The sequence below is a fragment of the Oncorhynchus clarkii genome, chromosome 33 (assembly GCF_045791955.1).
Source record: "Oncorhynchus clarkii lewisi isolate Uvic-CL-2024 chromosome 33, UVic_Ocla_1.0, whole genome shotgun sequence".
Taxonomy (NCBI): domain Eukaryota; kingdom Metazoa; phylum Chordata; class Actinopteri; order Salmoniformes; family Salmonidae; genus Oncorhynchus; species Oncorhynchus clarkii.
This window is the reverse complement of record NC_092179.1, coordinates 3,665,469-3,681,354: the sequence shown is the minus strand read 5'-3', so window position 1 is coordinate 3,681,354 and position 15,886 is coordinate 3,665,469. Positions and strand designations below refer to the sequence as shown.

The 15,886-nt window shown below is 42.4% G+C and overlaps 1 protein-coding gene across 1 annotated transcript; it reads left to right on the top strand.

Moving 5' to 3' along the window:
- Positions 1-5,732: 5,732 nt before the first annotated feature.
- Positions 5,733-15,305, top strand: LOC139393269 (trafficking regulator of GLUT4 1-like). The gene is made up of 3 exons (XM_071141770.1): positions 5,733-6,444; positions 12,778-12,901; positions 13,048-15,305. The coding sequence occupies exons 1-3, from the start codon at positions 6,061-6,063 to the stop codon at positions 13,068-13,070; spliced, it is 531 nt and encodes a 176-aa protein (XP_070997871.1). The 5' UTR covers positions 5,733-6,060; the 3' UTR covers positions 13,071-15,305.
- The last annotated feature ends 581 nt before the right edge of the window (positions 15,306-15,886 follow it).

Sequence of the window (15,886 nt, the reverse complement as noted above, 5' to 3'; positions counted from 1 at the left end):
CCTTGAATCTGAAATCTCAGATCTAGAGAAAACATACCAAAGAGGCCCGACTAAATATCTATACAGGCTTTTGGTAAATAAAAAACTGAAATATAATATTCTGAACACATATCAAACTTCCCAATCAAACGATGATCTATCAGAGATAGACTCCTTTCTCTCCTCTCTCAATCTCCCATGCCTGTCAGAGGAAGACAGAGAGCACCTGAGTGAACACTTCTCAGTTCCTGAATTGTTGGAGGCCATTCAATCCTTACCTTCTAATAAATCACATGGGGAGGATGGCTTCCCCCCAGAGTTCTATAAAGAATTTAGGGAGCTGTTGGTCCCCTACCTTATGGAGGTACTTAAAAAAGCCAGGGAAGACAACTGCTTTCCAGAGTCTTTCTCTCAAGCAGTGATCCACAAGAAAGGGAAACACCCACTAAAGTGTGCCTCCTATAGACCAATCTCTCTCCTTAACACAGATTGTAAACTGGTCACCAAGATGCTCTCTAAGAGACTGGAGTCATGTCTCCCCCTGTTGGTCAACCCAGATCAGACTGGCTTCATAATTAATAGATTGTCCTCCAATAATCGCAGAAGGTTCATAGATATAATTCACCTGCTAACAAAAACAAATTACCTAGTATCGCAGTCTCCCTCGACGCTGAAAAGGCATTTGATAGGGTTGAATGGCCATACCTTTTTCGCATTTTGGAAAAGTTTGGTTTAGGTACCGTGTTTGTAAACTTGATAAAATCCCTCTACAAATCTCCAAAAACTAGGATTACTACCAATGGGATTACTTCCTCCTTTTTCCGTCTCTATAGGGGGAACAGACAAGGTTACCCATTTAGCCCTCACCTCTTTGCCCTCGCCATCGAACCGTTGGCTGAGGGTATTAGAACGTGCCCTGACATACAGTGGGGCAAAAAAGTATTTAGTCAGCCACCAATTGTGCACGTTCTCCCACTTAAAAAAGATGAGAGAGGCCTGTAATTTTCATCATAGGTACACTTCAACTATGACAGACAAAATGAGAAAAAAAATCCAGAAAATCACATTGTAGGATTTTTAATGATTTTATTTGCAAATTATGGTGGAAAGTAAGTATTTGGTCAATAACAAAAGTTAATCTCAATACTTTGTTATATACCCTTTGTTGGCAATGACAGAGGTCAAACGTTTTCTGTAAGTCTTCACAAGGTTTTCACACACTGTTGCTGGTATTTTGGCCCATTCCCCCATGCAGATCTCCTCTAGAGCAGTGATGTTTTGGGGCTGTTGCTGGGCAACACGGACTTTCAACTCCCTCCAAAGACCGGCTAGGCCACTCCAGGACCTTGAAATGCTTCTTACGAAGCCACTCCTTTGAATGCAACTCACCATTCTTTGTCCTCCAAACATGACGAGTTGAGTTTTTACCAAAAAGTTATATTTTGGTTTCATCTGACCATATGACATTCTCCCAATTTTCTTCTGGATCATCCAAATGCTCTCTAGCAAACTTCAGACGGGCCTGGACATGTACTGGCTTAAGCAGGGGGACACGTCTGGCACTGCAGGATTTGAGTCCCTGGCGGGATAGTGTGTTACTGATGGTAGGCGTTGTTACTTTGGTCCCAGCTCTCTGCAGGTCATTCACTAGGTCCCCCCGTGTGGTTCTGGGATTTTTGCTCACCGTTCTTGTGATCATTTTGACCCCACGGGGTGAGATCTTGCTTGGAGCCCCAGATCGAGGGAGATTATCATTGGTCTTGTATGTCTTCCATTTCCTAATAATTGCTCCCACAGTTGATTTCTTCAAACCAAGCTGCTTACCTATTGCAGATTCAGTCTTCCCAGCCTGGTGCAGGTCTACAATTTTGTTTCTGGTGTCCTTTGCCAGCTCTTTGGTCTTGGCCATAGTGGAGTTTGGAGTGTGACTGTTTGAGGTTGTGGACAGGTGTCTTTTATACTGATAGCAAGTTCAAACAGGTGCCATTAATACAGGTAACGAGTGGAGGACAGAGGAGCCTCTTAAAGAAGAGTCTGTGAGAGCCAGGTCTGTGAGAGCCAGAAATCTTGCTTGTTTGTAGGTGACCAAATACTTATTTTCCACCATAATTTGCAAATAAATTCATTAAAAATCCTACAATGTGATTTTCTGGATTTTTTTCTCATTTTGTCTGTCATAGTTGAAGTGTACCTATGATGAAAATTACAGGCCTCTCATCTTTTTAAGTGGGGGAACTTGTACAATTGGTGGCTGACTAAATACTTTTTTTGCCCCACTATATATAGAGAGAGTACAGGGAACATAAGGTTGAATACATTATTATGACCTGCTAGATCTACCGTCTCTTTTATATTATGACATTTCAGCTAGATCTACTGTCTCTATTATATTATGACAGACCAGCTAGATCTACTGTCTTTATTATATTACAACAGACCAGCTGTATCTACTGTCTCCATTTCACTTTGGCCATTGTTGTGTGGGCCTGCCCTCCCCTCAACAGCCTCAAATAGGCTATTTCATGTGGGTTGGGGTGGGGCGGCAGACACAAGCATCTCACATTTCGTGACATTACATGTTTATAGATTGCTTCTAAAATTTACAAAAAATCACAAATAATATTCGTCCTACAACAATCTCTGTCGCACCATCCCAATCAATTTATTCTAAAATTGTGTGTACATCTGTATATCTAGACTTAGATTTAGCTTTCCCTGACTTAGTCGCCATAATGATTGATATATAAACAGCTGAATCTGCGCATTTACCAAACAATGCAATGCGTAATATGTGTTGCTCCTTCCGGTATGAAACTTCAATAGCGAATGACTCACTTTACACTGGAGCTTACTACATGGGTTGGTCTTGCAACACATAAACATGGCCTATTGCCATTTACCTCAGCTCATTGGCTATCTGCCCAGCTAGATTTCAAGACGATCAGTGGTCATTGTGTTAAAAGACAGTCAATCAACGAAACAGCGGGCAAATCATTGGTGCACGATGATGTCATGACTTTTTGTCTTCAAATCGGTTTCTTTCAGTAAATACGTCCCGCGAAATGGCCCATCAGGTTTGATTGTGTTACAAACAAACCAGTTGATTGCAGTGAAACCAAACATGACTGGAAAAGTCACTTTCTGTGTGGGGTATTTACCTGGAATGTGTCGTCGAAAATGGAATGAGACGGAATTCCCGACACAAGCGGTTCACAAAATGTTTTGTGTTAGGCTATAAAAACGGATTTTATCAAACATAAGATCATTCATTGTGTAACAATGAGCATTGGGATTGCAAACAGACGAAGATCGTCAAAGGAAAACAATTTATTTTAATGCAGTTTGTGAATATGTTACGCCTGTGCTGGTTAAAATTGTTGTTTTTTATGGGGCTCTATGCTCAGATAATCGCATCGTATTCTTTCGCAGTAAATCCTTTTTTAAATCTGACAACGCAGTTGGATTAGCAAGATTCTAGGTTTTCGATACATGTGAGACACTTGTATTTTCATGAATGTTTAATATGACTATTTATGTAGCGATCACCGTATGTCGTGGGATTTCAGCCCGCTAGCGGGTTCCATGTGCAGGGCGGTTAATCCCGTCACAGTGTCCAAACTAAAAAAGGCTTTAAAGCGAAAGCACACCAAACGATTATGTTAGGTCAACGCCAAGTCACAGAAAAACACAGCCATTTTCCCAGCCAAAGAGAGGAGTCACAAAAAGCAGAAATAGAGATAAAATTAATCACTAACCTTTGATCTTCATCAGATGACACTCATAGGACTTCATGTTACACAATACATGTATGTTTTGTTTGATAAAGTTCATATTTATATCCAAAAATCGAATTTTACATTAGCGCGTTATGTTCAGTAGTTCCAAAACATGCGGTATTTTGCAGAGAGGCACATCAACTTACAGAAATACTCATAATAAACATTGATAAAAAAAACAACTATTAAACCTTGTCAAGAACTACAGGAAACGTATGATCTCTGTAATTGCAAACAAAGGTTTCTGTACCAAATATTAAGTTCTGCTTTTCTGATGTATCAAATACTTATGTCATGCAATAAAATGCTAATTAATTTCTTAAAAATCATACAATGTGATTTTCTGGATTTTTGTTTTAGATTCCGTCTCTCACAGTTGAAGTGTACCTATGATAAAAAAATTACAGACCTCTCTCTACATGCTTTGAAAGTAGGAAAACCTGCAAAACCGGCAGTGTATCAAATGCTTGTTCTCTCCACTGTATAACTATATCAGTGGAGGCTGATGAGGGGAGGACGGTTCATAATAATGGCTGGAATGGTGTCAATTGAATGGTTTCAACCACATGGAAACCGCGTGTTTGACACCATTCCATTTACTCCATTCCAGACATTATTATGAACCATCCTCCCCTCAGCAGCCTCCACTGAACTATGTGTATAGCTAGCAACTAGCTAGCGTTAGATGAAAAATGATTGTTGAAAAATGGTTGTACATAGCTAAATCCGTCCAGTTATCTAATAGAAGTTAACTGCTTAACATTACCCTGAATTGTGAATTTCTTTGAATGTTGCGCCTCTTGTCGAGATCAGTGGTGTCTTCATAGTACCTCGCCTGGTTGGAAAGATATAAGATAATCTCCTCGAGGGATGACATTGAAGTGCAAGCTACATACCAACAGAAAGCTGCAGTAACAGCTACAGTAGCTTGCTATCTAGCTATCTAGCTAATGCTAGCTAAATAAAACTGTCTGGATGGCTAGTACTTGTGTGTACTATACTTGTGTGTTTATCCTCCCACTTGAGGAATACATTGAGGATGACACCCGTATGGTAGACCCCAGTCAGTGATGTTGACCTACATCTGATCTGTTTTTGTCAACTCAACCAAGTTAACCCAGATGGTATACTTTTGGGGGGCAAGTGCTAGCAACATTGAGTGGAAACAGTGAGTTTGGATTCACGGGTAGGTAATTCGAGCCTATGTAATCTCGGAACATCCAGAGCATCTGTCCACAAGAAATTTGAACTTTTGTGGTAGTTATTACTTAATAGGATGCAGTTGAGAAGAAACAAAACACTACATTTTTGAATTTAGTGGAAACTTGCCCAATTGTAACAAGCATAGTAACAAGCATTTGTTGTTACACCTCTGTAAATAGACTGCAATTACCACCAGTCACATGTTATTACAGTGTAACTATGAGTTATTACGGTGAACTACAATTCTTACACTGTAATAAGGACCCCTTAAAATGAAGTGTTACGACCTGCTCTTGTGGCAGCAGGTCACATATTTTGTTGCTGGGATTGCACACTGTGATATTTTGCCTAACAGATGAGATAGTTTGTCAAAATTTGATTTGTGTCAAAATTCTTTGTGGGTTTGTGTAATTTCAGCTAAATATGTGTCTCTTATATGGTCCTAGATTTGGCAGGAGGTTAGAAAGTGCAGCTCAGTTTCCATCTCTAACTATCTTACTTCTATCTCTCTGTCTCTATGTCTCTCTTTCTTTCCCATACACATTTTTAATACTAATGTTTAGTCTTAGACACAGGACTAGGCTAGTGATCCACCCTAATGTCTCTGGCGCACGTAAAAATGGTCAATTAGTTTCAGACGTGGTTTTTAAACATTGTTTTTGCTCTGTCGTGTAATGTAGCCTAATGCAGTGGTCCAGCCACTGAGGGGATGCTGATGGTTATAGGGAGTGGTAATACACACAAGGGGTTTCCATTTGAAAAAGCAGGGCTTGCACTTAGCTTAGTGAAGACTGGAGAACCGGGTGGAACTAGAGATACATCAATATCATCACGCTTACATTGGACATATTGGCAAGATTCAATTGCTTGGTTTTTTAGTGTACCATTCAATAACTTTGTATTGATATTAGATATGTTATTTTATCATATATAATCAAATTAATGTGTTCAAACGACTGTTAATGCTGATGACTACCGCCCAAAGGAGAGTTACTCATATGACACCCTGATTTCATCAAAGGAAAGCTCATACAACGTTTAATTCAAAAAGGGATTTCCGACGCTTGTCTTGGAGGAATATATAGAAATTTGTATCTAAAGAATGGCTATCAACACGGATGCCGCATTTGGTAAAAGCGCCCTGGGGGAGAGGGAAGTCTCACATCCCACCGACTTCCAAGACACAGAGAAACTCCTGAGCGCCGTGACCACCGAACCCACCGGGGAAAGCAGCCTCAAACCGTCTGACACATCTCTCAACTTGAGAAGCAGCATCCATTCCCTGAATGCCGAGCAGACCGGACACCAATCGCCATTAAGGTCAGGCTCTGCGCCATCCCAGCTGAGCTTCGGACCCCCCCTCCTCCTCCTCCGCTCCCCGGTGCCACCCGGTTCAGAGCCGCCGAGCTACCTGTGGCTTGCGGTGTTGTCGTGCTTTTGTCTTGCTGTGCCGGTGAACATGTTTGCGCTGTGGTATGCTCACATGGTAAGTTTTCTTGCTTTGGTCTGTGGTATGGTAACAACATAATTTAATCATCTTCTCTAGTGCTTTGTATCTGGAATATCACCGATCTTATAGGCCGACCCAATAACATCACCATATATTAGTGCATTTGGGGGTATTTTGAGAGATGGTGCGGTGCATTCTCTAAGATTTTTTGCTTTCAACCTATAGTAATATGTGTGTGTGGGAAGGGCCAGCCCTAACCGTTTGGGGTCCTAAACAAAATTTTTGGGGCAAATGCTTCAGAGACATTTTTTAGTTTTTAAGTTAATTTTCTGCAATTCCAAACCAAGGGGAGTAGAGACACATTTTGCCATTTTAATGCAAACTTTCTGTAATTCTACACATTTTGCCATGCGGCAGAAAGAGGTTTAGCAATTTTATAACACGTTTCATGCAGTTCTACTCAGTTTGCTACGGGACAACTAATTTCCTGTAATTCTACCCATTTTGCAATGGGGTGGAGAGGCATTTTTTCAGTGTTAAAACTAATTTCCTGTAATTCTACCCATTTTGCAATGGGGTGGAGAGGCATTTTTGCAGTTTTAAAACTAATTTCCTGTAATTCTACACATTTTGCCAAGACTTATGCCATGTTAATTATATCTGAGTTAGAGTGACTAACAAAATCAATGTGGGCCTCCTGGAAGTCAGGGCCCCCGGGCACATGCCATGCGTGTCCGGATGGTATTCGGCCACGACTACTAAGAGTTTAGATAGCTGGCTTGACTAAATTACCAATCCAAAAACGGTTTGCTGCCATGGCTAATTGAGTGACTGTCAGTGACTGACATAACAAGAGAAAAATTGATGATGCACAACCAAATGCACAACCCCAACTGTGTTTCTGGGGGTTGGGGGCCTGTCATGCCAAATAATGTCCCCTGGCCAAATAGTGTCCCCCTCTACGTCACAATGGAATTCGTTAAACTATTAGCTGTCCATTGCTATATCAACGGTGTGATGACCTAATGATTATAACTGTGGAGATCATTTCACCAAAAATTATGTTCCTGTCATGTTCTTGTCATCATCAAACAAGGCTGATTTCCGCAACAATTTTGCTGTTAAAACAAGTTTTGTTTAGCTAATAAAATGAAAACATGAATTCTAACTACTTTTTGGGACCTTGTTAATGTTACAACATGAAATCCATGTCTTAAACATTGCTACGTTTTGGAAATGGCAAAGAAAACGTTTAATCTCCTTGACACAAAGTTACTTACCTTACGAGGTCAGCTAATTCCCACTCCATTCATTTGCAAATCCATTTGATTCATACACTGGTTTGTCTGGCTGTCATGTTTCCCTTATCTACAGTGAAATAATATAACTTCAGTTGTCTACTATGATTCATTGTTTCTATCTCGTACAGCTCATTAGTACACCCTTGTGGTTGAATATATATTTATCTATTATAGGTCCTGGGATACAACAATGAATCATGTGGAGCAAATAAATACCATCAAAGGATACCTTAAAATTTACAATAATGAACACCTTATGAAACTGCTGTTTTAATACATAAACTTTGTTTTTGGTACAGTTGTGTCCATTAATTTATTTTAACCGATTATTTCTTTGGACACACATGGAAATCAGACTGAAATACTTAATTCTGTTGTGCGGAATAAAGAGGTGGGTGCAGTGTGGTTGAGAGGTTCTGCCTGTCACTTGTTCTCAACAGAGAGTCTTGGAAGTGGGACTTGAAGAGGGAGACTGCGAAGACCAGGCACTGCTGCTCTCTTTGTTCTGAGTGTTTGCATTGCTAGTGTTTTTGGTTAATCTGTGTATCTCACATATTATATGCCCAGTATAATACAGCTAGGAAACTCTATTAGCAGATAATGACAACATGATAATAACAGTAGATTTAGATTATGGAGGGGATGTGATGAGTGGGCAGATTGTTGGGCAATCAGAAGTCACTAGATGCAGAATTTTGTCTGGAGGGAGAGGAGAGAAAGAGATAAAGGATGAGGAGAGAAGAAAGAGGCAGAATCAAGAGATGCTTGATCAGGTGCTGCAGCTAGTTCTTCCTGTCACTTGTCCTCGACAGGCAGCCAGTCGCAGTCAGGGGTTCAGTAACATGGGCCTGGTTTAGTTGGAAGCCCTCTCACCACGTCAAGGTACAGGCCAATGATTTTTTATTTTACCCAGTTTGATTAAGGCCTTTAACCCACTACTCTATCTTTGTAGTGTTTGACCTGATCAGTGTAACGAGTTCGCTGAGAGTCGGAAAGCAAGTTCAGGGAGTGAGTGTTTAAATAAATAAAGAAACAATGAACCCAATAAACAAACAAACGCACCAACATGAAAACAGAGTTTTTTTCGACTTCCGCCGCCGACAGAGATGGCAGCCTCGCTTCGCGTTCGTAGGAAACTATGCAGTATTTTGTTTTTTTTTACGTGCTATTTCTTACATTGGTACCCCAGGTAATCTTAGGTTTCATTACACACAGTCGGGAGGAAGTACTGAATATAAGAGCAACGTCAACTCAGCATCATTACGACCAGGAATATGACTTTACCGAAACGGATACTGTGTTCTGCCTTCAACCCAGGACAATGGATCGTATCACAGCTGGCGACCCAAAACAACGACGCCGTAAAAGAGGCAAACAAATTGGTCTTCTGGTCAGGCTCCGGAGCGAGCAACAAGCATCTTTCTGGTAAGAAGAGGGGCGGGGGGGTGTGCCTTATGAATAATGAGACGTGGTGTGATCATAACAACATACAGGAACTCAAGTCCTTCTGTTCACCTGACTTAGAATTCCTCACAATCAAATGTCGACCGCACTATCTACCAAGGGAATTCTCTTTGATTATAATCACAGCCGTATATATTCCCCCCCAAGCAGACACATTGAGGGCCCTGAACTAACTTTATTTGACTCTATGCAAACTGGAAACCACATATCCTGAGGCTGCATTCATTGTAGCTGGGGATTTTAACAAGGCTAATCTGAAAACAAAACTCCCTAAATTCTATCAGCATATCGATTGCGCAACCAGGGCTGGTAAAACCCTAGATCATTGTTATTCTAACTTCCGCGACGCATATAAGGCCCTCCCCCGCCCTCCTTTCGGAAAAGCTGACCACGACTCCATTTTGTTGCTCCAAGCCTACAGACAGAAACTAAAACAAGAAGCTCCCGCGCTCAGGTCTGTTCAATGCTGGTCCGACCAACCTGATTCCAAGCTTCAAGACTGCTTCGATCACGTGGATTGGAATATGTTCCGCATTGCGTCCAACAACAACATTGACGAATACGCTGATTCGGTGAGCGAGTTCATAAGAAAGTGCATTGACGATGTCGTACCCATAGCAATGATTAAAACATTCCCAAACCAGAAACCGTGGATTGATGGCAGCATTCGCGTGAAACTGAAAGTGCAAACCACTGCTTTTAACCAGGGCAAGGTGACCGGAAACATGACCGAATACAAACAGTGTAGCTATTCCCTCTGCAAGGCAATCAAACAAGCTAAGCGTCAGTATAGAGACAAAGTAGAGTCGCAATTCAACGGCTCAGACACAAGAGGTATGTGGCAGGGTCTACAGTCAATCACGGATTACAAAAAGAAAACCAGCCCCGTCGCGGACCAGGATGTCTTGCTCCCAGACAGACTAAATAACCTTTTTGCCCGCTTTGAGGACAATACAGTGCCACTGACATGGCCCGCAACCAAAACCTGCGGACTCTCCTTCACTGCAGCCGACGTGAGTAAAACATTTAAACGTGATAACCCTCGCAAGGCTGCAGGCCCAGACGGCATCCCCAGCCGCGTCCTCAGAGCATGCGCAGACCAGCTGGCTGGTGTGTTTACAGACATATTCAATCAATCCTTATCCCAGTCTGCTGTTCCCACATGCTTCAAGAGGGCCACCATTGTCCCTGTTCCCAAGAAAGCTAAAGTAACGGAGCTAAACGACTAACGCCACGTAGCACTCACTTCCGTCATCATGAAGTGCTTTGAGAGACTAGTCAAGGACCATATCACCTCCACTCTACCTGACACCCTAGATCCACTCCAATTTGCTTACCGCCCAAATAGGTCCACAGACGACGCAATCGCAACCACACTGCACACTGCCCTAACCCATCTGGACAAGAGGAATACCTATGTGAGAATGCTGTTCATCGACTACAGCTCAGCATTTAACACCATAGTACCCTCCAAACTCGTCATCAAGCTCGAGACCCTGGGTCTCGACCCCGTCCTGTGCAACTGGGTACTGGACTTCCTGACGGGCCGCCCCCAGGTGGTGAGTGTAGGTAACAACATCTCCACCCCGCTGATCCTCAACACTGGGGCCCCACAAGGGTGCGTTCTGAGCCCTCTCCTGTACTCCCTGTTCACCCACGACTGCGTGGCCACGCACGCCTCCAACTCAATCATCAAGTTTGGGGACGACACAACAGTGTTAGGCTTGATTACCAACAATGACGAGACGGCCTACAGGGAGGAGGTGAGGGCCCTCGGAGTGTGGTGTCAGGAAAATAACCTCACACTCAATGTCAACAAAACTAAGGAGATGATTGTGGACTTCAGGAAACAGCAGAGGGAACACCCCCCTATCCACATCGGTGGAACAGTAGTGGAGAGGGTAGTAAGTTTTAAGTTCCTCGGCGTACACATCACAGACAAACTGAATTGGTCCACCCACACAGACAGCATCGTGAAGAAGGCGCAGCAGCGCCTCTTCAACCTCAGGAGGCTGAAGAAATTCGGCTTGTCACCAAAAGCACTCACAAACTTCTACAGATGCACAATCGAGAGCATCCTGTCGGGCTGTATCACCGCCTGGTACGGCAACTACTCCGCCCACAACCGTAAGGCTCTCCAGAGGGTAGTGAGGTCTGCACAACGCATTACCGGGGGCAAACTACCTGCCCTCCAGGACACCTACACCACCCGATGTCACAGGAAGGCCATAAAGATCATCAAGGGCAACAACCACCCGAGCCACTGCCTGTTCACCCCGCTATCATCCAGAAGGCAAGGTCAGTACAGGTGCATCAAAGCTGGGACTGAGAGACTGAAAAACAGCTTCTATCTCAAGGCCATCAGACTGTTAAACAGCCACCACTAACATTGAGTGGTTGCTGCCAACACACTGACTCAACTCCAGACACTTTAATAATGAAAATTGATGGGAAATGATGTAAAATATATCACTAGCCACTTTAAACAATGCTACCTAATATAATGTTTACATACCCTACATTATTAATCTCATATGTATACGTATATACTGTACCTGATTAAAAGCAGTGGTTTCCCCTGCTGATGCGTTGTGCCGACCTCACTACACTCTGGAGAGCCTTACGGTTGTGGGCGGAGCAGTTGCCGTACCTGGCGCTGATACAGCCCGACAGGATGCTCTCGATTGTGCATCGGTAAAGGTTTGTGAGTGTTTTTGGTGACAAGCTCCATTTCAGTTTGTCTGTGATGTGTATGCCTAGGAACTTCAAACTTTCCACCTTCTCCACTACTGTCCCGTCGATGTGGATAGGAGGGTGCTCCCTCTGCTGTTTCCTGAAGTCCACGATCATCTCCTTTTTTTTGTTGACGTTGAGTGTGAGGTTATTTTCCTGGTAAAGAAATAGTGTTCTCTTTCCAGTGTTCTCGGTCCTCTGAAGCAGCAGGTAGTCAGCAGGTTGTCACCATCAAAAACACCGTCCTTGGAGAGCAATTCTGAGGTAATAATTCTGCGTGGACTGAGCAAGCGCTTCTGAGGTGAACTAGAACTGCTGGTGTCCTGGTTCCTTTGTGACCGCTACAAGGAAACCAAGCAACCAGCATAGCAATGGACACTTTGGTTCAATACATAATCCGGTCAGAATGTTGCAAGTTCTAGCAACACCTCTAGCATCGAATCCCATTGTGACGTTGAGGGGGACACTATTTGGCAAGGGGACATTATCTGGCATGACAGGCCCTAAGCAACCACTGATGTCGCTTATGCTTGGAGCCGGCCCTACATGTGTATGTGTGTCACTTCTACATAAATCAGTTTAATGGATATTTCGGGATTTTGGCAATAAGTATGCTAACAGATATTCATAGACTTTCAGTCATTGCACTAATGCTAGTTAGCATTGGCTTCCGAAACTCCCTCGAACTTCCTTCATACACGACACAGAGACATAAAAATGGTATCCTCGAGTTCATCTCACTCTCACTTTGCCAAAATCCCAAAGTATCCCTTTAAATAAATGCTTTAGTTACCGTCTTTTATTGCCCCACATTCCCTCTACTCTGTCTCTCTCACCCCACTCCCATCTCTGTCTCTCGCTTGCTCTCTAGTCGCAGTCTGTTCTCCAGACCGGGGATGTAGACGGAGCTAAGAGGCTGGGTCGTCTCTCTCTGCTGCTCAGCTGTATCTCCATGTTCCTGGGTGTGGCTGTCATCATCTTCATAGTGGTCACGGGTAGATTACACACACACACACACACACACACACACACACACACACACACACACACACACACACACACACACACACACACACACACACACACACACACACACACAGATCTACTGTATTCTAACTCTCTCTCTCTCTCTCTCTCTCAGGCGACATCCTCAGATTAAAATAAATGAGTATTGAGTAGAGGTGGAACAAGCTTAATACCAAAGAAAAGCAACAATGAAAACCGAAGTCATGAATGAATTCAAGGCAAACCAAAGAATAGAAGCCATCACTTACATTCTGCGAGAATCTGCTCTGTTATGATCCAAAGCCCAAAGGGAGGAAAGTAGAATGAGTGAATTATCTTTGACTCTAAGCAAGGCTACTCTGAAACAACTGGAAGAACTCTATGATCAAATAATTTAACTGTACTACCATAATCTATTCACACGCATTATAAAGGTATTTCATAACATAGGTACCATATACCAGTGTGCTTCCATGTTCTTTTTCTAAAGAGTATAAAAAAGTCTTAACTGCTGCTGAGGCTCACAATGGACTCTCATGGTCGTCATTCCTCTAGTGTTTAGTGTGCATCTCAAATGGCACCCTATTCCCTATAAAGTGCACTACTTTAGACCTGGGCCCATCAAGCCCATAGAGCTCTGGTCAAAATTAGTGTACACAGTGCCTTGCAAATTTATTCATCCCCCTTGGCATTTTTCCTATTTAGTTGCATTACAACCTGTAGTTTAAATAGGTTTTTATTTGGATTTCATGTAATGGACATACACAAAATAGTCCAAATTGGTGAAGTGAAATGAAAAATAGTACCTGTTTAAAAATGTTAAACAAAAGGAAAAGTGGTGCGTGCATATGTATTCACCGCATTTGCTATGAAGCCCCTGAATAAGACCTGGTGCAACCAGTTACCTTCAGAAGTCACATAATTAGTAAAATAAAGTCCACCTGTGTGCAATCTAAGTGTCACATGATCTGGTCACATGATCTCAGTATATATACACCTGTTCTAAAAGGCCCCAGAATCTGCAACACCACCAAGCAAGCAGCATCATGAAGACCAAGGAGCTCTCCAAACATGTCAGGGACAAAGTTGAAGAAGTACAGATCAGGGTTGGGTTACAAAAAAATATTAGAAACTTTGAACATCCCACAGAGCACCATTAAATCCATTATACAAAAAATTGAAAGAATATGGTACCACAACAAACCTGCCAAAAGAGGGCCAACCACCAAAACTCAGACCAGGGAAGGAGGGCATTAATCAGAGAGGCAACCAAAGAGACCAAAGATAACCCTGAAGGAGCTGCAAAGCTCCACAGCGGAGATTGGAGTATCTGTCCATAGGACCACTTTAAGCCGTACACTCCACAGAGCTGGGCTTTATGGAAAGGTTTCCAGAAAAAAACAATCAAACACGTTTGGTGTTCACCAAAAGGCATGTGGGAGACTCACCAAACATATGGAAGAAGGTACTCTGGTCAGATGAGTCTAAAAGTGTGCTTTTTGGCCATCATGGAAAACTGGCACAAACCCAACACTTCTCATCACCCCGAGAATACCATCGCCACGGTGAAGCATGGGGGTGGCAGCATCATGCTGTAGAGATGTTTTTCATTGGCAGGGACTGGAAAACTGGTCAGAATTTTAAGGAATGATGGATGGCGCTAAACACAGGGAAATTCCTTAGGGAAACCTGTTTCAGTCTTCCAGAGATTTGAGACTGGGATGGAGGTTCACCTTCCAGCAGGACAATGACCCTAAGCATATTGCTAAAGCAGCACTCGAGTGGTTTAAGGGGAAACGTTTAAATGTCTTGGAATGGCCTAGTCAAAGCCCAGACCTCAATCCAATTGAGAATCTGTGGTATGACTTAAAGATTGCTGTACACCAGCGGAACCCATCCAACTTGAAATCTGAGTGGCTAGATGTGCCAATCTTAAAGAGACATAAAGAGACTTGTTTTAATTGCTGCAAAGGGTGGCTCTACAAATTGACTTTGGGTGGGTGAATAGTTATGCATGCTCAAGTTCAGGTTTTTTGTCTTATTCTTGTTTGTTTCACCAAAAAATATATTTTGCATCTTCAAAGTGGTAGGCATGTTGTGTAAATCAAATGATCCCCCCCCCCCCCCCACAATTTTTTTTAAAATTCCAGGTTGTAAGGCAACAAAAGGCAAAAATGCCAAGTGGGATGAATACTTTCGCAAGCCACTGTATAAGGAATAATGTGACATTAGGAAAGCATCCTTAGAGGGTTAGCTATGACTGATGACATGAGAATAGACGGGGCTGTTTTGTTAAGTGTGTTTTCATGTATGTGTTTGATTCCTGTAGTGTTTCTCAGAACTAAGAATATATAAATAGCTTTGTGAAGAATTAAAACAGCGTTTCTAACTCTTCATGGTGAGGATTGCTGGCTTGAAATATCAATTAATCTTGCACTACTATGCTGGCATATCACAATACCTCTCCTTTAGTCCTAGATCCAGGACCAAGCTATGATAATCTTAAGGCTTATATCGGTTGAATGCTTAAATTCTTGTTAATCTAACCACACTGTTGGATTTACATGAGCTATTATAGCGAAAACATGCCATGTGTTTGTTTGAGAATGGCGCCACACATCAAAATATTTTACCACCGGCACAGGTTTCATAAATTCACAAATAGCAATTAAATATTCACTTATTTTTAGAAAATCTTCCTCTGGTTTGTCATCCAAAGGGTCCCAGTTATAATGTTGTTTTGTTAGATAAAATCCTTCTTTATATCCCCAAAAGTCAGTTTAGTTGGCGCCATCGATTTGCGTAATCCACTCGTTCAACTTGCAGAGAAAGGAATCTGAAAATCTACCCCTAAACTTTGTTTCAACAAGTCAAAATACGTTTCTATGCACTCCTCAGATACCATAAAATGTAATCAAGCGATAATATTTCTTACGGAAAGAAGTATGTTCAATAGGAAACCGATTTTAGCATGT